The following is a 25736-nucleotide window of genomic DNA, read 5'->3' on the forward strand; positions in this document are numbered from 1 at the left end:
CATTCTAGCAAATTTCCCTGCCAGTATATTAGTTCCCTTCCAATTTAGGTGCAATCTGTCCTTCTTATACAGGTCAATTCTACCCCAAAAGAGATTCCAATGATCCAAAATATGAATCCTTCTCCCATACACCAGCTCCTCAGCCATGCATTCATCTGCTCTATCCTCCTATTCCTGCCCTCACTAGCTCATAGCACTGGTAGTAATCCAGATATTACCACCCTTGTAGACCTTTTTAAATTTCTGCCTAACTCTCTGTAATGTCCCTTCAGACTTTCAACCTTTTCCCTTCCTATGTCATTGGGTCCAATGTGGACAATGACCTCCTGCTGGCCCCTCTCCCCTGTGAGAACATTCTGCACCCTCTCTGAGACATCCTTGATCCTGGCACCAGGGAAACAACACACCATTCTGCTGGTCACAGAAATGTCTGTCTGTACCTCTGACTACAGAATCCCCAAACACAATTGATCTCTTGGAAGTCAAAATACCCCTCTTTGCATTAAAGCCAGTCTCAATACCAGAAACTTGGCTGTTCGTGCTACGTTCCCCTGAGAACCCATCACCCCCTACATTTTCCAAAACAGCATACCTGTTTGAAATGGGTACATCCACAAAAGACTCCTGCCCTAGGTGCTGACCTCTCTCACCCTTTCTGGAGTTAACCCATCTATGTGACTGTATCTGAGACTTTCCCCCCTTCCTATAACTGCCATCCATCACATCCTGTTGCTGTTGTTAATTCCTCATCGCTTCTGTCTGTGTCTCCAACCGATCCACTCGATCTGATAAGATTCGCATCCAACAGCATTTATGGCAGATATAATCCGCAGTAGCCCTTAAACTCTCTTTAAACTCCCACATCTGACAAGTATATATCACTGCAAAGGCCATTTTTGCTCCTTCACAATCTACAGACTCAGAAAGTAACACCATCTTATTCCTTTACAAACACTGCCCCAGGTTTAATTAATAGTTATGGCTTATATTTTAAGCTTAATCAAGAGACTTGTCTCCAAAAACAGTAGTTTCTTTCTTGAGCTAACTAAATCAAGATTTGCAGATTTTCTTCAGGAAGGGCCTAACCAAGCTCTGATACAATGGAACAAGGCTGCATCACTACTGCACTCATTTCCTCTTGCAAAAAACATTAACATTCCATTAGCTTTCTTAATAGAATAGAATCCCTATAGTGTGGAAACAGGCCCTTTGGCCCAGTCAGTCCACACCGACCCTCTGCAGAGTATTACACTTAAATCCAATCTCCTATTACTCTACATTTGCCCCTAACTAACACATCCCCGAACACTATGGGCAACATAGCATGGCTAATTCACCTAACCTGCACATCTTTGGATTGTGGGAGAAAACTGGAGCACCTGGAGGAAACCCACGCAGACATGGGGAGAATGTGTAAACTCCACACAGACAGTCACCCGAGGCTGGAATTGAACCCAGGTGTCTGGCGCTGTGAGGCAGCAGTGCTAACCACTGAGTCACTGTACTGCCCTCTTGCTTGCTGCACCTCAATATGAGCCTTCAGTAATGTATCAACAAAGACATCTAGTTTCCTTTGTGCATCTACACTTTATAACTTCTTATTTAAGAAATATTTTTCACATTTGTTTCTGCTTCTAATGTGGATACCCTCTCAATTTTTCACATTGTGTTCCACCTATCATGTTCTCGATCATTTACCAAGCCTGTCCAAATCCTTCTGAAGCCGCTTATCATTGGTCACAGCCTGCTACTCTGAGAAAGATCTGTTTAATCGACTGGGTTTTTAGTCTGTAGCTAATCATTGATCCATGTCAGTACATTACCTCCTATCCCATGTCTTTAAACTTTCTCTCCAGCCTTTTGTGGAACACTTTATCAAAAGCCTTCTTAAAATTGAAGTATACTTAATTCCATTGGCTCTGCTTTATCAATTTTGTTGGTAATGGAAAAATTAGAATAAAATTATGAGGATAGGACAGCAAGGCCACAGATTTGAGGTAGTGAGATGTGCAAATCTAGAATTGTTTGCATGGATAGTAAATTGAAGAACTTCGTAGTAGAGGTAAAAATGCAAATGAATGCTGCAAATGGGACACATTGAAAGGACATTTTTGAATAATTATGTTGTGATGGGCTTTTATTTCCAACGTTATTTTGTTATCTTCATGCACAACAAATTAGTCCAGTAAAGTGTAAAAACTATGAATGATTAACTACCATGAGTGTTTTTCATTAGCTCACTCGGAGATATATCAGCTTGCCTTTTAACTCCTGTTTCATGGCTCATTGCATTGCTGCTTTTTGCATCCAATGTACAATAGAAATGATGAGGAACGTTTGCCTTTATTTTCAAATAAAGTACTAGATATATTTATTGCAGTTCAACTTTTAAGCCCATTTTTTTCCTTTGATATCGCAATTATATTTTCTAAAACTATGACCAAAATGTAGTTTAAGTTTCAAACTTATGAATGCAGACAGAACACAACGAGGAACAGGAGTAGGAAATTTGGCTGGTTGAACCTTTTTATCTACCATTCAGTATGATCATGGCTCTATCTCAATGCAATATTTCTCACTTTATCTCCACACCCTTGATGGCTTTAATATAGCAAATGCTAGAGATAATTCTGTCTTTCCTGGGCTAGACCATTTTGAAAACTAAGATCATCATGAACAGTAATGATAAAAAGCTCTAGATTTCATCGCAAATGTTTTATTGCTGTGTTAGTGTGCTTGACTGACTTTTCATTGCACTTCTGAGTGCTGCACCATTTGAGATGCTTCATTGCTTGCACATCCAAGATACATTGACATTATTTTGAAGGAGAGCAGAGAAGTTCTCCCTAGTGAGATGTTAAAGGGTTAATTTGTTCTGCTGACCTGTCAGAAATTGGATGTCCTGGGGTAGAGAGTAGTATGTCTTGCAGGCAGAATGTAAACATTAAGATTGCTATCACCTGCAGTACAGAACCAATGTGCATAGCCATCTCCTGCAGTTAAGAAACAATTTAAATAAACATCTCCTACAGTTAAGAAATAATGAGAACACTGCATTTAAGAATCTAACCACATGCTGCAGTTAAGCAACAATGTAAATCAGATCCTGCAGTTATGGAATGTTCAAATCCCTACATTGTCTTGAGTGGCATATGACTTTGGGGGAGTAGCAGGGTGTGTATTGTGGGCATTCTGATGGTGATGTAAAATTCTGCAAAAAGGGAGGACTGTTCCCTTGTTCAGGGAGAGCTTTGCTTGACATGCTTCGCAAGTATTGTGAAGTGTTAAGTGATCCTCCAAAAGCTTGTACTTAATAAATTTTGGCTGTTCACAGAAGTTGGCATTTTGCAGTTGCATCAAGTGTGTAAGAATCTCAAGGAAAAGAACCTAACACCAGTGTCCATACTAATGATTAACCTCACTATAAGAAAATATCAGATCATCCCATTTGTTTGGGAGATGCTGTAGCTACTTATTAGATTGCAGAGCAGAATTCAGTTGTACGTCATTTGTTGTACAATGCTTTGGAATGTCCTGAAATTAGCAAAGATATTTTATCGATACTCATCTGTGTTTTGCATTACCAGATAGGAGAGCAGCATTACTAGAAGCTGAAGCATATTTTACCTGCTTGAATTCTGATGGCAGTTCAAAGCAGGACCGAAAGCGGATATCTGACGGTAGGATGTTGGAAGTGAGGAAATTAAAGCAATCCTGTTATGAATGGGTGCATCCTAGTTTATTGAATTCTGGTTTGCTACATTGTGTAACTGGACAAATCCCATTTTCATTAGGAATCAACTCACTTTGAAAGCTTTGACATGACAGGGTTGGATGTATGAACACAGAAATTTCAAATATATCTGATCGTCAGGTTGAATGCCATGTTCCTTACTCAGGTAGGTGGCAGATTTCTGAATTTTCTGTTGATCATTGGATAAGTTTGCCAGCTTTTGGGATTCTTTCGAGTTTCAGTTACATATTTTGCTGTAGAGTTTTGAATGGATCTGTGAGAATTGTCTTGCTCACATATATTCAAAAAAAAAGCTAATCGTGTAATTCAAATTAATGAGGACAAATATTTCAGAATTTTGAAAGTCGTGTCATTATGTGACTGTTTCATACAAAAAAATAAAATGACAGAGTAATTCCATTTGCTTAGTATTTAGACCTGAATGTTTTGGTTGGATTGAAAAGACAAATTTAGCTGTACCTTAGTAAGTCAAAGAGAAAGCACAATGCTATGTGTAGAAAACAATTGCTGAAAGTTAATTTCTAAAATGTCATTTGTATTTCAAGGAGACAGGTGACATTTTCTCAGGTTCTGATTAATTCCAAGATTAGTCAGCATTAACAAGAAATGAGGAATACAGCTGACTTGGCATAACGTTGAATTAATATGTTCCAGCTTTTTTGCATCTCTTTAGTCAGCATTGTGCATTCAGCTCGAGTTAGGCAACATTAAACAATCTGCTTTCAACCATTTGGTCTTGTTCTCTTGTTCTGGAAGACGTTCTTGAAATAGAACATAGAACATAGAAAATTACAGCACAGAATAGGCCCTTTGGCCCACAATGTTGTGCCGAGGATTAATCTTAATCTAAAATGAAATAACACAACCTGCGCACCACTCAATTCACTGCTGTTCATGTGCATGTCCAGCAGTCGCTTAAATGTCCCTAATGACTCTCCTTTGACCACCACCGCTGGCAACGCATTCCATGCGTTCACAACACTCTGCATAAAGAACCTACCTGTGATGTCTCCTTTACACTTTCCTTAGCATCTTTAAAACTGTGACCCCTCGTGGCAGTCAATCCTGCCCTGGGGAAAAGCCTCTGGCTATTGACTCTATCCATGCCTCTCATTACCTTGTACACCTCGATCTCTTCCTCTTCCTCTCCAGAGAGAAAAGTCCCAGCTTAGTCGACCACTCTTTGTAAGACAAGCCCTCTGGTCCAGGCAGTATCCTGGCAAACCTCTTTTGCACCCTTTCCAAAGCCTTCGCATCTTTCTTCTAACTGGACAACCACAAAATCTCCTGTTGGTCTAACTATCGAGTCCCCTACCACTAGTGCTTTTTTGTTCTCCCCCTACCCTTCTGAGCCTCAATGCTGCAGACCTGACAACTCTGACTTCCCCTGGTAGGCTGTCCCCACCAGCAGTATCCAAAACGGTATACTTATTGCTGAGGGAAACAGCCACAGGGAATCTGTCAGTTCCCTTTCCTCCCCCTGACTGTGACACAGCTGTCCTTACCCTGTGTCTGAGGAGAGACCACATCCCTGTACATCCTCTCAATTTCCCCCTCAGCCACCCGGATGATCCACAGCTCATCCAGCTCCAGTTCCCTAACTCGGTTTTTGAGGAGCTCGAGTTGGGTGCACTTCCTACAGATGTGGCCAGCGGAGACATGTCGTGTCCCGCAGCTGCCACATTCTGCAGGAGGAACATGCAACTGCCCTAACAGGTATACTCAGCTAATCTGAAAGCCCACACAGGACTAAACAAGGAAGAGAAAAAAGAAACCCGAAGAACTTACCGAGTTTACACCCTTATTAAGGTTTGAGGAGGTGGATGGGAAGGAGACCCTATAGTGTAGACCCTACAGAACATTAAATGATTATGAAGTATATTTATTTTTAAGTGGATGAGATCTAAACCAGAGATCCTACAGTGTAGGGTCTCTGGTTTAGATGTCACCCACTTTCAATGATTATTAAGCATATTTATTTTTATGTTCTTCCCTTACTTGGCACCCATTGGAAGATTTAGCTGAGATTTTGTTTGTAGCATAGAAAGATTCAAGTAAAATTGCAAGGTAGGACAATGGGCTAGATTTGAAGTATAATGTGCAAATCTAGAATTGTTTGCATGGATAGTAAATAGGCAAACCTTTATAGAGTGGACGTAAAAATACAAATGGCATTCTGCAAGGGGATACATTAAAAGAAGATTTTTGAATAATTATGTTATCGTAGTCTGAATGGCAATTCTTTTCATTGTTATTTTCTGATCGTTGCATGCAACAAATCACTCAGTAAAGTGCAGCTACTGTGAAGGAAAACCTGCTGATGCTGCATTTAGTGCAAAAGTCCATGGTGCTATCAGACTTTGATTTTTTATTTTTAAATAAAATTGAAAGATTCTAAAACATCATTTTCAGTAAGCTTAGTATGAAAATTTACTTCAGTTTGCAATATATTTGCTTAAGGAATGTCTGTGGCATTAATTTAGTAATAGATAGAATTATAGAATTCCTGCAGTGCAAGTACGTTGTTGAAATAATCTTCAAATCTGCTTACCTGTCAATTTGTTTCCTTTTTGACATTGGGAGAAATATCTCAAGGTGTGATCAATTAATCTGAATCTTCTGCGTAGCTGAGAGGGGTGGTTGACAGCTAATACTACCTGAAGCTGTTGTTCACTGTTGGATGTAGCTTCCAGTTAGCAACCTCATCTGTGGAAGGCAGACCCAGTTTCATTGTAACATAACTTGTCACATGCACCATACAAATCCAGCTAAGTAATATAAACTTTGATTTTAGCCTTCAGTCATGATCTGCAAATGTAGAGACTGAATTTCTTTAAAGGTTTTTTTGCTGTCAAAGGCTTTGTCATTGATATGTGAATTGGAAATGCATTTGAGTGTTGCGCTAGATGTATGCCTCTGGGGATAACATCTTTATTTGTTTCAGTTTGTGTACCTCAAGTTATGTTAAAAAAATTTAAGCATTAAATGTTTTGAGAAGTTTGTATTTTGTTAATTTCAAAAGTGAATGGTGATGACAGTTTTTTGTAGTAAAATATTTATTGTAGAAGATTGTTTTTAAAAAAAATGCTGAATTGAGGACTTTTGCAATAGACCAGAAAATTTAGCATGAGTATATTTAATAAATAAAATTGTACAAAGGTTCATCAGTGACATGACACTTGTGCATTTACGTGAATTACCAAAGTAAGATGACGTGCTAAAAATGACAATGTGGGGATTATTATATGGTCAGTGCTAGTTGTATGTTTCATGCAGCTTTTATGATATTTTGTAATCTTTCCCTTCCTTGCCTCAAATTTACTCTTCACCTTAGCTTCTGACAATCATTGACTGGTAGTATGATTTAATATTTGGCTTGTCAAGTCCATTGTGACTCCCTGCAAGGCCACTTTAGCTATTTCCATTCCCTAACCTTTCACTTGTCTTACACCATTCATGAATCAAAGAGGTGTTTTTCGTTGTCGTAGTTGAAATAGTCATTGAGAGTAGTCTTTGCTGTGGTAGTCTTCATTCTTGTGAGAGGATTTTTTGCTATGAGGTACTGTGCCTTTACCTTGATTGCTTTACCTACTCCTTAAACACAAATTAGATTTGACAGGAACTGTTGTATTTGGTAGCTTTTTGTGCCTCTGTATTTGATGGCTGTTTTTGTGGAACCAAATTTCTAATTATTGATTAAGTTTTGTGGTTGTTGACTTGCTTGCTGAGCTGGTAAGTTTGTTTGCAGAAGTTTTTGTCGCCATATTAAGTAACATACCACCGGTGAAGCAATGGTGTTCTGTCCCACTTGCTATTTATATGTGTCAATTTGCTGAGGTGGGTGGTATTATTTCAGGTTTTGTTTCTTAGTGGTTGGTATATGGAGTCTAACCCTGTATATTTGTTAATGGAGTTCTGGGTTGAATGCCAGGCCTCCAGAGATTCATATGCATGTATTTGTTTGGCTTGTCCTATATTGTCCCAGTCGAATTGATGTCTTTCTTTGTCTGCGTGTATGGACATAAGTGATAGTTGTTCATGTCTGTTGGTTACGAGTTGGTGTTTGTGTACCCTGATGGCTAGTTTCTTTTTCCAGTTTGCCCTATGTAATGTTTATGGCAGTCTTTACATGGTATTTTGATATTGGAAGCTGTAATGCCAAGACGAGAACGGACAGCCCTTCCCACTATCCAGCCAAAACTTTGGATCTGCTATGGGAATGACACCTTTTGTCATTACTAAACGTGCTCAACTCGAAGAAACCCATTAACTCATAAACAACATCCTTATGGGTATAAAATTCACCAAAGAAGAAGAGAACAACTGACTTTCCTTCCTGGATGTAATGGTCAAATGCAAGGCCAAAGCTGAGCTCCAGACTAGTGGATACAGGAAGGCCACAGATAAAATACTCAACTACAACAGCAACCAACCCAACACGCACAAACGGAGCTGCATCAGAACATTATTCAAGTGAGCCGTAACACACTGCAGCACCCTGGAGGTGTGCAAAGCCAAAGGACAACATCCATATGACATCTTCAAAAACAACGGTTACCCAAAAAGTGTAATTCGCCAGTACCTATACAACAGACCACAACAGGAAGCCAACATGCCTGGATATACTAGTCACCTTGCCATACACCAAGGACATATTGGAAATGGCCACCAGGCTACTTTGACCCCTAAGCATCATGGTAGCTCACAAAACATCTGCACTAGGATAGCTACTGACAAGTTCTGATCCCATACCCACAAATAGCAGAACCAATGTTTATGTACAAAATACCATGTTAAGACTGCCTCAAACATTACATAGGGCAAACTGGAAGAACATAGCCACCAGCGTACACTAGCACCATCTAGCCACCAAGAGACATGATCAGCTATCACTTGTGCCCATACACATGGACAAAGAAGGACACCAATTCGACTGGGACAGTGTATCCATCCTAAGACAAGCCAAATAAAGACGCATGGGAATTTCTGGAGGCCTAGCACTCAACTTGGAACTCTATAAACAATTATGTACGGTTGGAGCTGATATATCAAGAATACCAGAAATGTTGCTACCCATCTTGGGATGCACAAATAGCAAGTGGGGCAGGATACCAATGCTTCACCAGAGGCGCACTGACGATACATAGTATGGTGACAAAATGTCTGCCAACAAACCTAGCAGCTCAGCAAGCAAATCAATGGCCTCATGCACAACCTGGGCTACAAATCGTCTCATTAAATTTTGTTTTCTGTAATTATTTTTGGATCCCTTTTCAACTTATCCATGTGTCTTTAAGAGTTGTGATTTCAATTATTTAATATGGAACTAATTTTGGGATCTCATTCCTCCACCAGTTTTTCTATCTTTGCAGTCTTTAGTAAACAGGTCCTGAACCCTTACTTTTGCAGATAAAAATGAGGTGACATATTGACAACCCACCCATGCTGAGTATAAACATTTTTTGATATACTTTTGGAATAAAATTGAGTTTTCCAATTTATAAACAATAAAAAGATAATTAATTCTATTTTTAAATAGTGATACTTTGTAACTGCACATGGATTATAACTTATGAACGTGTATTCATTCTAAGTTGCCAGCAGGGCACTGATATAGAAAATGATTTTCTTTTCATCATGTTTTACATACTGTGGGGTAAATTTTCCATTAAGCAGCCATTCATGTCATTCTTGCTGAGTTCGCTGTCACTGAAAAATCAAATGTAAGAAGAATGTTTCTATTCTTGGAAAGCGCTGGACAAAATGCAATGAGTGGACTTAAATATTCTTCACTGCCACTATCTGTGGCAGTCGTCAGTGTCTCAAGTGTTCAAACCATATTTGCCTTCAGGCAATTTTCACTATGTTAATACTGTGGAACGCATAAAAGATGAGTCCTGAATTTGTAAATTGCTCCTTTACATTTCCACAAAAATTCCAGTGCTTTATACCTGATCTATGAGGGAAGGCAGGTTAAAGAGTAGATATAGTGGTAGATATTAAACTATTCAGGATATATCAAACAGTTGCAGCACAGTGATTAAGAAGAAACCTGTCACGCAGACCCACCATCCATGCTTAACTAGAAAGGTTAAAACATATTATTAAACTTAAGGAAAAAGCATATGCGCAAAGGCCGGTGTTAAAAGGGAAGAAAATCAGAGTGAAAGAGAAAACTAACCAGAAATATAAAAGCATGCAGTTTCTCTAAATAGGTAAAGAAGGAAAGAATGAACCAAGTGAGTTAGGTTCAATATAAAATCTATCCAGAGAATTGTTGATGAAAACAGAAATGGCACAAGAATTAAATACGTATTGCATCAGTCTTTACACAGCATAGAAGCCAAATCCCAAAAGCTGCTATAAATCAGGAAATCAAAGCAAGGAAGGAACTTGGGCAATTCACAACACCAGAGATGTGATACTGAGAAATTTCTTAGAGTTGTAGGCTGGCAAATACCTGAGTAAAGATGGTTTTCATTTGGGATGTTAAAAAAATTGTGTTTTCCCCATATTGTATCTCTCATACCAGATCTTGCACCTAGCACATTACCCTGAGGAACTCCTGCACAGATGTTCTGGGATTAAGATGATTGATATCCAACTATGACCGTCTTCTTGTGTGCCAAGGATGACTCTAACCAGCAGAGGGTTGTCCCTGATTCCCATTAATTCCAGTTTTGCTAGGATTCCTTCATGCTACATCAGAAGAATGTCAAGGGCTGTCACTGTCATGTCACCTCTGGAATTTAACTTGAACCAAAGCCATAATGTGGTCAGGAGCTGAGCAGGTTATTGCTGAGCAGGTGCTGCATGATAGCACTATTGATGATCCTTTCTAATACTTTACTGATGATCAAGAGTTGACTGATGGGGTGATAATTGACTGAGTTGGTTTGCTTCTGCTTTTGTACAGGGCATACTTGGGTAATTTTCCACAATGTTGGGTAAATGCCAGTGTCGTTACTGTGCTGGAAGAGCTTGGCTAGGGGAGGGCAAGCAATTATACCTGATCTAGCAGCTGTGTACTTTAAGATCTGACAATCAACGAGTAGTGCTGCCGCAAAGCTGCTCTTTGTGGTGGATGTTGAAATTCCCCATCTGGAGTACATTTTGTGTCCTTGCCACCCGCTGCCTCTTCCAAGTGTTGCACAACATGGAGGAGCATTGGTTCATCAGCTAGGGAGGATGATCCGTGGTAGTCAACAGGAGGTTTCTTTACCTGTGTTTAACCTGAAGTCTCATGGCTTCATGGGATCCAGAATCAATATTGAGGACTTCCAGTGCAACTCCTTCCCAACTATACACAACTGTGCCACCCCTCTGCTGATCTGTCCGACAGGTGAACAGGACATATCCAGGTGATAGTGGTATCTGGGACATAGGCATACATATGGAGTCATACCTTACAGATGATGTCGGACTGTTGCTTGACTATTTTGTGAGACAGCTCTCCCAGTTTTGGCACTCACCCCCAAATGTAAGTAAGGAGAACTTTGCAGGGTCGATAGGGCAGCTTCTCTCCTTGTCTTTTCTGGTGCATAGGTCATAGAGTCATAGAACTATACAGAATGGAAACAGACCCTTTGGTCCAAATCGTCCATGTCAACTAGATATCCTAAATTAATTTAGTCCCATTTGCTAGCGTTTGGCTCATATCCCTCTAAACCCTTCCTATTCAGATCCCATCCAGATGTCTTTTAAATGTTGTTTCCATCTGATTTCATTTTTATGCTGAGACTTTGTAGTGATCGATACAGCTGAGAGAGTCAACCACATTGCTGTGGGTCTGCAATCACATATACTCCAGACCAGGTGAGGATGTTACATTAGTGAGCCAGATGGAACTTTCTGACAATCGACAATGGTTTCATGCAGCAGTGGATTCTTAATTCCAGGTATATTTTATTGAATTCAAATGCTCCCAAATGCTATTGCAGGATTTGAATCTCAGTCCCCAGAATGTTAGCTGATTATCTGGGTTAATAGCCCGGTGATAATACCACTCGGCTGTTGTGAGGATCTCAAATCTGGATTTAGGCAGTTGTCAGAGGCAATGAATTAATGCATGCTTTTACTAACTACAAATGGCTTCTTAATGCAAGTAACATAACAAAATGGCTTATAGGAGCAAATTAATAATTCTTTTCATAATGGCATCTAACTCTGCTGAAAGCTGCATTACTGAACTAATTGAAAGAGATTAGCAAACAATGCTGTGTTCATTGTATGAATTAACTAAGTAAGGTATGACATTATTAAAGTATCCTAAACTGCCCTTGGAAAACAGATGTCCCAGAGAGAAAGACACACAAAACAAGTCAGTTCCCAGGAAATAATCGTTGGCTTAATTTTATGTCTGTTTGTCATTTTATTTCATTTTATTGGATTAATTTTGCAATTAAAGCTGTTCTGTTTGTTAAGAGACCTATAAATTTGTCTGTTTTAAGCTAAAGTGTGCAGCTTTTCCAGAGTACACAGAGGTGCTTAAACCATGTGTTGCTAGATAACCTATGCCTGGCATTGTAATAAGTTGTTAAATCTTGTTGAACCAGACCGAGCTGCGAATGTTTATTTGACCGATCGCGAAACCAAGAGGCCCTTCCCGAGTATCTGGATCTCCAATTGCCCCGCCAAGAACATAAAAGTTGGTCTAGGCAATCTTAATTCCAGATTTTCTTTGAATTAAACTTGATTGAGTTTTTTGAGGAAGTAATGAAGAGGATTGATGGGGGCAGAGCAGTAGATGTGATCTATATGGACTTCAGTAAGGTGTTCGACAAGGTTCCCCATGGGAGACTGATTAGCAAGGTTAGATCTCTTGGAATACAGGGAGAACTAGCCATTTGAATACCGAACTGGCACAAAGGTAGAAGACAGAGGGTGGTGGTGGAGGGTTGTTTTTCAGACTGGAGGCCTGTGACCAGTGGAGTGCCGCAAGGATCGGTGCTGGGTCCTCTACTTTTTGTCATTTACATAAATGATTTGGATGTGAGCATAAGAGGTACAGTTAGTAAGTTTGCAGATTACACCAATATTGGAGCTGTAGTGGACAGCAAAGAGGGTTACCTCAGATTACAACAGGATCTTGACCAGATGGGTCAATGGGCTGAGACGTGGCAGGTGGAGTTTAATTTAGATAAATGTGAGGTGCTGCATTTTGGGAAAGCAAGTCTTAGCAGGACGTGTACATTTAATGGTAAGGTCCTAGGCAGTGTTGCTGAACAAAGAGACCTTGGAGTGCAGGTTCATAGTTCCTTGAAAGTGGAGTTGCAGGTAGATAGGATAGTGAAGAAGGCGTTTGGTATGCTTTCCTTTATTGGTCAGAATATGGAGTACAGGAGTTGGGAGGTCATGTTGCTGCTGTACAGGACATTGGTTAAGCCACTGTTGGAATATTGCGTGCAATTCTGGTCTTCCTATTGGAAAAATGTTGTGAAACTTGAAAGGGTTCAGAAAAGATTTACAACAATGTTGCCAGGGTTGGAGTATTTGAGTTATAGGGAGAGGCTGAACAGGCTGGGGCTGTTTCCCCTGGAGCATCGGAGGCTGAGGGGTGACATTACAGAGGTTCACAAAATTATGAGGGGCATGAATAGGTTAAATAGGCAAAGTCTTTTCCCTGGGGTGGGTGAGTCCAGAACTAGAGGGCATAGGTTTAGGGTGAGAGGGGAAAGATATAAAAGAGACCTAAGGGGCAACTTATTCACGTAGAGGGTGGTACGTGTATGGAATGAGCTGACAGAGGATGTGGTGGAGGCTGGTACAATTGCAACATTTAAGAGACATTTGGATTGGTATATGAATAGGAAAGGTTTGGAGGGATATGGGCCGAGTGCTGACAGGTGGGACTAGATTGGGTTGGGATATCTGTCGGCATGGACTGGTTGGACGGAAGGTTCTGTTTCCATGCTATACATCTCCATAACTCTATTATTGCACAAATGCCGATGAATGGGTTTTATCTTGTGACTACTACAGAGACATGGTTACAAGGAAATCAAAGGTGAGAGCAAAATATTCAGAGGTATGTGACTATGGAGAGGAAAGAGCATGGAATAAGAACAATAGTAAGAAATACCTTGAATTGGAAGTAGTAGAATCCATTTGGGTGAGGTAAGACATAAAAAGGGGAAGAAGACACTGGTAGGAATTGTGTAAATGCCTTCGAACAATACCTATACAGTTTGAACAGGAGGAACTTAGATCAGAAACAATAAGCTTAAGTGATAATATCTGCAAAAAGAATGTGGGCAGAGCTGACTGGAGTGGACTGGGAAAGCAGTTTGCAGTAAAACCAGTTGAGGGGTAATGGCAGACATTTTAAGAAAATAGTTCATGGCTCACAGCAAATAAATATTTCAGTGAGGAATGACCTGTACTTGAAGGTGTTTTTATTGAAATATGCAAGATTCTTTGAGGATTTGACAGGGTAGAATGTGGAGCGATTTTTCCTTATGTGAGAGTCTTGAACCCGAGGCCTCAATCTCAAAAAAAGTAGTTGCCTATTTAAAGTAGAGATGAGGAATTTGTTCTCTGGAAGTAGAGAGTTTGTGGCATTCTTGAACACAGAAAACTGTCGAGGCCCTGGTGTTCAGTATATTCGAAGCTTTTTTAATCAGTAAGGGACTCAATGGTTCTGGGTAGAAGGCAGGAAAATGGAGTTGAGGTTTATCAGATCAGCCCTTGATCTCATTATAGTGGAGCAAATTCAGTGGGCTGTAGAACATACCTCTGCTCCTACCTCTTAGTCTGAATCAGCTGAGTGATGTGCCTAGTTACATTGCATATCCATCTGGTTACTGAACTTTGTATTCTGCTTTGCGCGATTTCTGAAATTAATAACTTTACAATAATAAAATGCAATGGTGTCTACTTGCATACTATATTGATAACTAACCGTTGGTGTTATGGCGTTAGCAGGCATGTGGTAGCAAATTTATATTGCATTGTTTTCTATTTTATTTATCAGAATATTCTATGAAGTTTGAAACTGTTAATCTTTTTCTTCTTCTTTCTCCAAACCACAATTCCAATTTAACCAAGGTATCATCTGCTTCAACAAGTTGCACGAAGGGCAGACAGGTGTGATTCTTTCCATGACCAAATCTTCTGGAATACTGTGTATAGTTCTGCTCCCCCAATTATAGGAAGGATGTTATTAAGACGAGATGGTTCAGAAGTTTTTTACCAGGATATTGCTGGGTATGGAAGGTTTCAATTATAAAGAAAAGCTAGATAGACGAACTTTTTTTTCCACTGGAGCATAGGAGGCTGAGAGATGACCTTCTAGACGTTTATGAAATCATGAGGGGTATTGATAGGGTTAATGGTAGATTTTTTTCTCCCCCTAGGATGAGGGCCAAGAGCAAGCAGGTGGGATTAGTTTAGTTTGGGATTATGTTCGGCATGGACTGGCTGGACCAAAAGATCTGTTTCTGTGTGACTCAATGACTTGATGATAGGAAAATAGTAGTCTGGACTTTTAAGCAGTGCCTTGTTGCAATTCAGTCTGGTTTGCCAAGTCTGCTGGATTTCAAAATAATATTGAAGCCCAAAATACTATTAGTGATTCTTCATCTTGGAATGTGCGGCTGAGGCATCCCCACATTGCAGGGAATGGAAAGTCATTGATGTGAGGAGAATTTCCATTATTCGTCTCACTGTAAATACTTCTGGAGAAAGCTGTTGAGTAAGATGAGATGTATTACTGGTCTGCTAATTTGATAATTGCTTGAGCAACCGGTGGCTCCCCACTTGACTCCTCAAGGAGTCTCTGCTATCTACCAGTCACCAGGAGGTGTGTGATAGAAAACTCTCCCATTGTCTTGGAAACACACAGCAGGTCAGGCAGCATCCGAGGATCAGGAGAATCAGCAATAAAGGGCTTAAGCCCGAAACATTCATTCTCTTTGTTCCTCAGATGCTGCATGACATGCTGTGTCTTTCCAGTATCACACACTTGACTCTGATCTCCATCATCGGCAGCCTTCACCTTTTTTTCCCTCTCCCATTGTTTCGATGAATATAGCTCTAACAATATTGTAGCTTGACATCTTTTCAGAACAGAGCAGCCTGTTTGGCCTACACCTGTCCAGCACCGTAACAGTTCACTCTTTCTGCTTCCAAAGCAGAGACAGCAGCATATAACATGCAAGATGCATTGTACCAATCTGTAGCTTGCTGACCTGTAGCCTTTAGCAGGTACAAGGAAACCCAACTACAAGCTCCCCTCCAAGCTATACAGCATCTTGAGTTTAAAATATGTTGTTGTTCTTTCAGTGCTGCTGGGTTAATATTCTCAAAATACCTAACATCATGTTGGTATACCTTCACTAGATGCACTACAGTGCTTCAACTAGGTGGCTCATTGCCACCACTTCAGCAGTTACGACTGAACAACAATTCTAGTATTACCAGCAATGTTCACGTTCCATAAAAGAATAAAAACAAACATCCTTAAGTGGTCTGAAAGACTATTTGGTGAAATGTCAAATGTCTTCATAATGCAAGCAGTTCCACATTCTTTTGGAAGTTTTTTCTTTTTGGTGTTTGCAAGTTATACTTTTGAGAAATGTGCTCTCAGACCTTGTAACGTGATGATTTATTATACAATACTAGGTATAATTCAGTATGGTTTATGTGGAAGAATGCATATTCAAGGTTATGCTTATGGCAGTGATTAGAAACTCAACTATCTAGAAGTCTATCTAAAATTGCCAAGTTAACAATTTGAGTAAATATTTGAGCATTAGCAATCCTTTTCTTTGTTTCAGCTGTGAATTAGAAGAGCAGGTGACTGAAGGTGAACACGTAAACAGCTCCAGAGATCAAAAGGAGCCGCAAAACACTCACTGCGAGGCTTTACCTGAAGCAGGTATGATAGAATTGTTTTGTGTAAAGTGATAAATGGTGAAGTTCAATTGAGGTATATTTGAGGTCATTAATATTGCACTAAATTTTTCAGCTGATGCAGATGACTACAAACAGATTCATCTATTACAGCATGTAGTTGTGAAGTTGCTGCACAGATACATGGCAGCTGGAATATTTATAAAAATCATTAAAATAAAACTGCCGTCTAAGAATATTTTTTATGGATGTAGTAATCATTGTGCATGTTTTGACAAGTCCAGTCTGAACTGCAAATAAATGTTAGTGGCCTCTGATTCAAACTTTGATAAAACCAATTGTAATGTAGAATGACCACATGATCTTTCCTTCATTCTTCTTTTCTTTCCACTCCTTTCGACACAATGCTGCAGTTGCCAAATAAATCTCGATGACGATTGGAAAAATCCCTGTAAAATATTGCAGGATGGAATAGAATTTATTGGATATTCCTAATATTTGATTTTATCTTTTGTGTGTGAAACTTTTCATCTGTGAATCATGTGTAAAGCCTAATTTTTTTATTACTTATATTTGTGTTAATTTTCCACTTAATTTCTCATGTCCATATTTTAGATCGAAAATGTCAGTATAAACTTGTCAATTAGTGATTTCTGTATTTGCTTGTTGTGCTATTATGAAGCCACTTCTCTCAAGCATAATCTTGCAGCACTGCAAATTTTTTTATCTTGTTCTCAGGTACGTAGTTCTAATTTTATATTGCACACTTGAAGTTTTTTGCCTTTGTCTTTGTCCTCAAAGATTTTCTTTGAGCATTTCTCTCTTCCTTCTCGTTGCTACTTGGTTGAACATCTTTTGTTTTATATAGATATTTTATTGAAAAAAAATTTTAAAAGATTTTTTTACAAAATTACAAAAGTAATACAAAGAAATATAAGCATCAATATAAAATTAAATAAGTTTAAAAAAAAACAAAAAAGAAAAACCCCAACTAACTACTAATCAATCCTACAAACAACCAAAACATACAATAGAATATCATACATTACTAGCAATAAACAAAATAATTAAATAACTAGATGCATGCTCAAAATAGATTTACATCAAGTCATAATAAAACCCATATTTATATGGGATTCCTCCTCTCGGGGATCCTCGAAACAGCCAGAACCATTACCACAGCTAGACAAAATCCCTGGACAGTATGGCTGAAGTATCTGTGTTGATATAGTTCAAAAAGGGCTGCCATGTTTTATAGCATAATTCCTTTTTTTGGTGCACCATATTTGTAAGGAAGTGAAGGGGGATGTATTCCATGATTAACCTGTGCCAGTTCGAGAGTCCTGGAGGGCCTTTGGCTACCCAGTTCACTAAAATATTTTTCCTTGCATAACAGGAAAGAATGGTAAATAATTTCCTCTCATGCACATCCAGGGAGGGAAAATCTGAAGAGCCCAAAAGCAGGGACACTGGATCCGATCTAATCTCCGTACCCAAGATCCCTGTCAACGCATTCGCTACTCTGTCCCAATACCTACAGATCTTATGGCATGTCCAACTTCTATTTAGCATTTAGGACGCATTGGGGTTGCTCCTGCCTTGAATTTTGAGAGTTGTTCAGGTGCCATATGAGCCCTATGGATTATCTTTAATTGAATAGCCTGAGTTCTATTACAAACAGAGATCTTTCTGGCATTTTCCCAGATGTTCTCCTACATTTCTGATGAGACTTCCAACCCTAATTCTTGATTCCAGGTTTAAAATAATCGTTCCATGTCCTTAGATACTTTATTATCTAATGAGTGATGAAGAGTACTAACTGAGGGCGGCTCCATTGGCATAGCACTCTCCTTTCCCGACCTGATTTGTTGGGGTTAAATATCAGTGTGGTCTTCTTTTGTATAAAGTCTCGTATTTGGAAATACCGAAAAAGGTCCCTGTTAGGCGCTCCAGACTTCTGGTGCAGCTGCTCAAACCTTCCCATCGAACAGGTCTCCTAAAAAGGAGATACCGCTGGACTTCAAAGTTATAAACGTAGCGTCTGTCACCCCGGCTGAAATCCCGATGCTCCCACTATAGGCGTATAAGGAGAGGTTTTTTGCAGGTTACTCTCACCTTGTTGCATTATCCTCCAGGGTTTAATTGTATTTAATACAATAGGGTTTTTACAATAGTCCATCATCTTGTCCATAAATAAAAGATTGATGAGGGGACATTTTGCTTGGGAGGTTTCAGGATCTAGGCTGAAAATGTATTGCTGGAAAAGTGCAGCAGGTCAGGCAGCATCCAAGGAACAGGAGAATCGACGTTTCGTGCATAAACCCTTCTTCAGGAAACCTCACTTTCTCCTCGAAGGTTTCAATATCTAGCCAGATTGGGTCTCTTGTGAGCCACAATCAGTTAGCTACATAGGACGATAAGGAGCTCAATTGATACCTCCTAAAATCTGGAAAGTCCAATCCTTCCCTTGCTTGTGGAAGCTGCAGCTTTTCTAATTTAAGATTCCAAGTAAAAGAGCCGAGCCAGCCGTAAAGCTTACGCAACGCCTGTCTTGGTAGCATCGGGGGAGCATTGTCACAGGATATAAAAGATGAGGTAGGATATTCATCTTAACTGGGGCTACTCTGCCTAACCAGAATATTGGAAGATCTCCCCAGTGTTGAAGGTCCTGTCTTATTTTCTCTAATAAGTGCATAAAATTGGCTATATACAACGTTCTAGTGACCACCGAAAAGGAAAACAAGATCTGTCTGGTAAATTAGATACACTGGCAAGGCCTCAGATTTCATGAAATTGATTTTATACCCTGAAATATACCAACTAAGTTGATCACTTGGATTAGACGAGACATGGATATCAAAGGATCACTTAGGAAGAGGACGATATCATTCGCATATAGAATGATTTTATGTTTGCCCGATCCAACCCTCAGAGCCGTTATGTTAAGGTCAGTTTGTATAGTTTCCGCTAGTGGTTCAATCACTAGCATGAATAATAATGGTGTAGAGGACATCCCTGACGACATCCCCTGCCAACACTAAAGCCATCCGAACTTAGACCATCAGCGATCATTGCTGCTTTGGGATCAATGTATAACACTGAAACCCATTTACTAAATACCTCTCCGACACCGAACATTTCCAGTGTATAAAAAAAGATATGGCCATTCCACCCGGTCAAATGCCTTCTTTGCGTCCAAGGAGACAGCTAAACCCGATATTGTTTCCTGTTGGCAGGCTTGTATCATATTTAAGACCCTTCTGATTTTATTAGTTGACCTGCGGCCCTTTATAAATCCCATCTGGTCTCTTTTATGATGTATAGTAAGACCCTCTCCAATCTTAATGCTAACATTTTAGAAAGAATTTTGAAATCTACGTTTAGTAAGGATATGGGTCTATATGATGAGTAATCTTCTGGGGCCTTTCCCTCTCTAAGAATAAGAGATATTTGCTTCTCTCAATGAAGGTGGGAGGTAGCCCTGACTATGTGAATAATTGTACATATTTATGAGTGGCCCGACCAGTTCTCCGATAAAGTCTTTACAGACCTCGACCTGAAATCCATTTGGTCCAGGTGCTTTGCCACTCTGAAGCTGCCTAACTGCGTCGAATACTTCCTGGGTTGTCAGGGGAGCATTCAAGATCGACACCTGCTCAGAGGTTAAGCCTGGAAGGGTCATATTTTTAAAAAAGGATTCCATCTTCTCAGTTCTATCCTCACAGTCCTGCAATTTATACAGTTCAAAATAGAACTTTCTAAAGGCTGTATTGATCTTTTTATGATCACAAGTCAGGGTACCAGCACTTTCTCTAATGGACGCTTGAGGAGCCTTTTTTCTTTCTAGCAAGGTATGCTAGGTATCTACCAGGCTTATCACCATATTCATATAATCTCTGCTTTGCAAATAATATTTCCATCTTTGCTGTTTGAGTAAGTGCGGTATTCAAGGCTGCCCTAAGGGCTGTGATCCTTTGTAGCTTAGTAAAGGAAGGCCTAATAAGATACGCTGTCTCAGCTGCCTTCAAGTGAGCCTTGAGCATGTGCTATTGCTCTCCCTTTTGTCTTTTCTGGTACGCAGAAAATTAGATGATCAAGCCTCGCGCATAAGCCTTAGTGGTCTCCCACATCATCGATGGGTTACTGGCCATTCCTGAGTTAATTTCCCAGAAGGTTTTGAATAGCTGCAAAATATACTTTATAAATTTGCTATCCTTCTATAAGAAGGGATCCATACGACAATGTCGGGGGCCTATCCCATCATCCCTAATCTTGACTTCCATATATGCTGCGGCATGATCAGAAAAAGCTATATTACCTATTTTGCAAGACAGTATGGAATTCAAAAGGGTCGAGGGGGCAAAAAACATATCATTTCTTGTATGGCACTTGTGTGGGTTAGAGTAGAAAATAAAGTCTGGGGGTGAAGGCATCTCCATACATCTACTAGTTCTAGCTCCTTATTCAGATCCGCCAATTGTCTAGATCTCAGAGATATACTCGTGGTGTTCTTAGGTATTCTATCTGTCTCTGGATCCATAATACAGTTAAAATCTCCTCATATAATTGTATGGTGGACTCTAAAAGCCATCAACTTAGAGAATGCTTCCGTTACAAATTCAAAGGGGTGCGCTGGGGGGCAATAAAGATTCCAAATTCCATAGTCCTCTCCATGTATTAGGGCTTTGATCAATATATTCCGTCCAGACTCCTCTTTTATCTGGCTTAACATTTGGAAAGGAAGATTCTTCCGAATAAGAATGGCTACTTCCCTACTTTTTGAAATGAAAGATGAGAAAAAAAGCCTGATCAAATCTGCCCTGTTGTAGCTTTATATGTTCTTTGTCAAGTACTCGTGTCTCCTGCAACAGAGCTACATCAACCCTTTCTTTTTTGAGACTTGATAATATCTTTTTCCTTTTGATTGGTGAATTACTCCCCTTGACATTCCAGGTGCACCATCTAAGTGAATGGCTAGCCATGATCGTCGAGGCAAGCCTGAGACCCCCCCAGGAGGAAGAGCCCCACTCAAAGAACCTTGAATAAAGACTGTAAGAATTTCACAAATACAGAAATTCTTTAAAACATTTAAACCAACACAATTAAAAGCTATTCCTAAGTGAAAAAAACAACGCAAAACATATTTGAAAGAAGACTTTCCCCCTTGCTCCCAGGGAGCATAACTACCTATCGATAACCCCACCATAACCTCTCCTAGCTAGGGCTCTGCTCTTTGCCCAGGCATTATAGAATGGAGTAGATAAATTCAAATATTTTATAAAACCAATTAAAAGTGAGGAACCCCCCCGCCACACACCAACATCTAGGTGCGTTTCGCAAACGCAATAATAAAAAATAGAAATATATGACATTACAATATTACAACCTCAGCAATTATTAGGCAACTGAGTAAAATGAGGAAAGAAGAAAACCCTGCCCTTAAGAAAAGGGCAAGTAAAAACAAATCCCCCTCGCCCACAAATCGAGTAATCCGCACGAACTATAAAAAGGAAACCAAAGGAAGAGAAAAGAACAAGCCCCCACCCCCAGGGAAAAATAAGTGGAAGAAGGATGAAAAAAAGATTTTAAAGGGGATAATAAAAGTCATTATCCATATGGTTCGAGTCCCGCAGTCTACTTAAGAGAGTCCAAGAATTATTTTGATTTTTCCAGCGACCCAAAGTTGTAACTGGATCCTCCATGGCTGAAGTGCAGTGTTGCCGGATAATGCATGGAGTATTAGATATTTAGGTCTCTCAGACGCTTCTTCATCTCATCGAATGCCCTCCTCTTGCGCACCACGGCTGGAGAGAAGTCCTGACATAACATTATTCTGGAGCCCTTGTGCATTATGGCTTGGGGATTCTTCCCCAGGACTCTAGAGGCTTCCAGGAGCTTTGGTTTTCTTTGTAGCATTAGAGTCTGATTAGAACCGAGCAGAGGTGCTGGTCTGACCCGGGCCTGCGTATAGCAACCTGGTGTGCCCACTCCACCTGCACCCGGCCCGATCCCGACTCCAACTTCAATAATTGTAGGAGCCATCGCTCCAAAAAGTCTACAAGCTGGCCTTCCTCTTCCTGTTTGGGAAGGCCCAGCAACCAAATATTTTTCTGAGGTCGTCGATGTGCTACTCTAGGGTCTGGATTCGCTACTTGAGAGCCTGGACCTGACCTATGGACAACTCGGCAGCCGTTTCCAAGGCTGTGGCCCGTTGCCCCGCCCCTCCGCTTCTGCAGCATGACCGAGATTGACTCCCACCTGGACCTGGATTCCTCAATAAGTGTGTCGATCTTCTCTTGAAGTTTGGCGATCCTGGAGAGCATGCTCACCTCTGCAGGGAAGTCCCCTGAGGCAGCCACAGATGTCTCCGCTGCTGCGGGAGGGGTGGGTTCCTGCCTGTTGCGAGCTGCGGGAATTTTTGCCTTTAGTCATTTTAAAAACAACACCAAAGTATCCAAGTTTGATGTAAAATGACTAACTACGCTGGGCAAAAGCTATATTAAATGATTTAAAGGGTGAGGTGGAGGTGGGTGCCCCACTTTGCCAGAGTCTTAGGCAGAGCACTATAGACTCAGACTTGCTGGTTCGCCGCCATCTTGAATCCGGTTGAACATTTTAAGCAGTTACTTGTCTGTCACTGGTCAAGAGTGGCAGTATTATGTATTGTCTGCAAGATACATTTCAGCAATCTCCTGCCACCTATTCAGAAGCACGTTTCAAACTCTGAGCCTTAATCAGTTAGAAGGACAAGGGCAATGTGAGCATGGGGACCACAGTAAAAGCAAGTTCCCCTCCAAGCCAAGCATTGCCCTTTCTGATGCTTCAGTTGAGTGAAAAATTAGGATCTTGCTCCTGAGCAACACTGTCAGTATACTTGCACCACGTGGGCTGCAGATGTTAAAGAAAACCATTCGCTCCCACATTCTCAGACAAATTACGGGTGGTTAAAAAATGCTTGCTTTGTTAGCTATGCTCGCATGCCCTGAATTAATGAAAATAAAATCCCATCTTTGAATGAACTTTGGCTCTTGTTAAGCCTTTTTATTTCCTATGTTTGCAGACGTAACTCTTTCATATGTTCATCAGCATTAAGACTGCTCACTTTAATCTCCTTTTCTCCTTTTTTGAGTTCCCTAATCCCTTTCTTGCCATGAAATAGAAACCTACAAATTGCTAGGCATTTGTTCTATAAATTTTAACTTAATTAATTAAAATTAATTATTCTCTGGAGGCCTTTTGTGAACATTTGTCTTGCTTTGTTTGTCCTTCAAGTAAACTAATGTCTATTTCTTCAGATAAGCTCACTGTTGAGTTTTAGCACTTGATTATTTTGCAGTGGAATCTCTTGATGTGATGCATGTAAAAATGCCACTTCCTAAAATGTATTTCTTAAAGTATTGGACTCTTCCAATCAGTAAAGCTTGCAGAATTGCTTTTGATGATTTGTGCTAGTTATTTGTTGTGCTTCTGAGATATTATGTTGCTTAAGTTATTGGGGAGCTGATCTGCAGGATCAGGTGATAATCTGAAAATTACCATGTTGAATGTGGAATTAAACAAAAATTGTAAATTGCTTGAGATTAATTTGCAGGATTATGTTTGTATGATGTCTACTTGCTGTTACATTTTATATTGGTGAATAGCAAAATACTGACTATTTTGACAAAACTTGGCAATTTAATGTTTGATGGTTTTACATACAAGATATATTTACCTTTGGAAAAAATAGTATTTTTATTAAACTAACCTTTGAATGTCTTCCGGAGGTAGACAGCAGCCTGTTGGAAAATGATGATGAATACCTTCCTGGCATTTCCCTTCAGACATCAAGACCTCGTCTTTCCACATTAAAGACAATAAGTATGATGCAAGTAGCCGACTATAGATATCCAGAATTACCAATCACTAAACATAGAGAACAGGTAGGGAAGCACTTCAGATTATGTTATTTATTCCTATGCCATAAGGAAATGTTGAGCACATGAATAAGTGCAAAGAAAGTCTTTGTTGGAAGGCATGTTTTTCATAATACCATAAAATTAATCAATGTTTTCATGCAGCCTATCACTCAATTAATATTTTGATTGCAGAAAGAAACTGAATGGATATAGCAAGTTGTATCAATTCTTTTATACTGAAGTAAGTAACAGAAAAGATTTTGTAATATACCTTTCACACTAGTCAAATGTCTCAAAGCTCTTTGCAGCCTTTGTTGAAGCATGGATGATATTGTAATGTGAGACTTAAAAGTCAGCCTACACAGAATAAGGTCACATGAACAGTAATGTAATAATGACCAGATAATGTGTTTTCTTCTAATGTTGATAGAGGGCTAAATGTTGTGCAGGACACAGACCATTGTTTGAAATAATGGCATTGGATTTTAATGTCTGTCAAGTAGGGCCAAAAAGGGCTTCAGTTTTGTCTCACTTCTTCAGCGTGTGTGAGAGTCTTGACTTTGGCACTCAAGGCCTGAAGTTGAATTTGAATGCACAATCTATCAACTGAACTACACACACACACAAAACCGAAAATAGGCTAAGTTGGTGGGCAGTGGAACAGAATCTCTGCTTCGGGTTAATGATTTCTTGTCGGATAGAAGTTGTTTAGAGATGTATGGAAAGGGAGCGAAAGGTTAAAATAGACAAGATGAGGAATGAGAGAAAGGTCCCAAGACGAGGATTAGCAACTCGTAAGAGGGTGTGTGGAAGACCCTGTCGTAGGCCACTTGTGACTCTGAGAAGAGCAGGTGAAGGAAAGAATTTTGTTGAGATGGATAGTCAGCAGACCAGAGAAGGCAGTTTGTTGGACTGAGAGGAGTAGTTGAGCAAAGATAGTCAGTAGCACTTTGAGGACTGTGCAAGAGACCAGCAGTCTGTGTCGCTTAAAGGAGCAGCTGAGAAAAGCTCTCCAGACAGTTAGTTAGATTCATTAGAGTTAATTGGTTCGCAGTTTTACTTTGTACTACTTTATCCCCATTTTAAGTAACTTGTCTGAAATTCAGCATGAGGCATGGCTGGTCTGCATGAATTAACCATATGGGAAATTGTGGATATTTCATCTGACTTAGATGATCACTGCGCACAGTGTTTCCAGCTGCAAATGTGTGGTCATGTTATTTTGAAATTAG

At 39.9% G+C, this 25736-nt stretch overlaps 2 protein-coding genes across 2 annotated transcripts in view; one reads left to right on the forward strand and one right to left on the reverse strand.

The window, feature by feature from the left end:
- LOC122553556 (protein RD3-like) overlaps nucleotides 1–6395 on the reverse strand; it is an 11953-nt gene extending 5558 nt beyond the window's left edge. Inside the window, exon 1 of the mRNA XM_043697530.1 lies at nucleotides 6306–6395. Within this exon, the coding sequence (XP_043553465.1) occupies nucleotides 6306–6331 (26 nt within the window). The 5' untranslated portion in view covers nucleotides 6332–6395. The remainder of the gene's footprint in view (nucleotides 1–6305) is intronic.
- Nucleotides 1–25736, forward strand: part of tdrd9 (tudor domain containing 9) — a 143306-nt gene that overhangs the window by 9748 nt on the left and 107822 nt on the right. Inside the window, exons 2-3 of the mRNA XM_043697529.1 lie at nucleotides 16531–16631; nucleotides 24377–24528. Coding sequence (XP_043553464.1) covers nucleotides 16531–16631; nucleotides 24377–24528 — 253 coding nt within the window. The remainder of the gene's footprint in view (nucleotides 1–16530; nucleotides 16632–24376; nucleotides 24529–25736) is intronic.

The sequence above is a fragment of the Chiloscyllium plagiosum genome, chromosome 10 (genome assembly GCF_004010195.1).
Source record: "Chiloscyllium plagiosum isolate BGI_BamShark_2017 chromosome 10, ASM401019v2, whole genome shotgun sequence".
Classification (NCBI taxonomy): Eukaryota; Metazoa; Chordata; class Chondrichthyes; order Orectolobiformes; family Hemiscylliidae; genus Chiloscyllium; species Chiloscyllium plagiosum.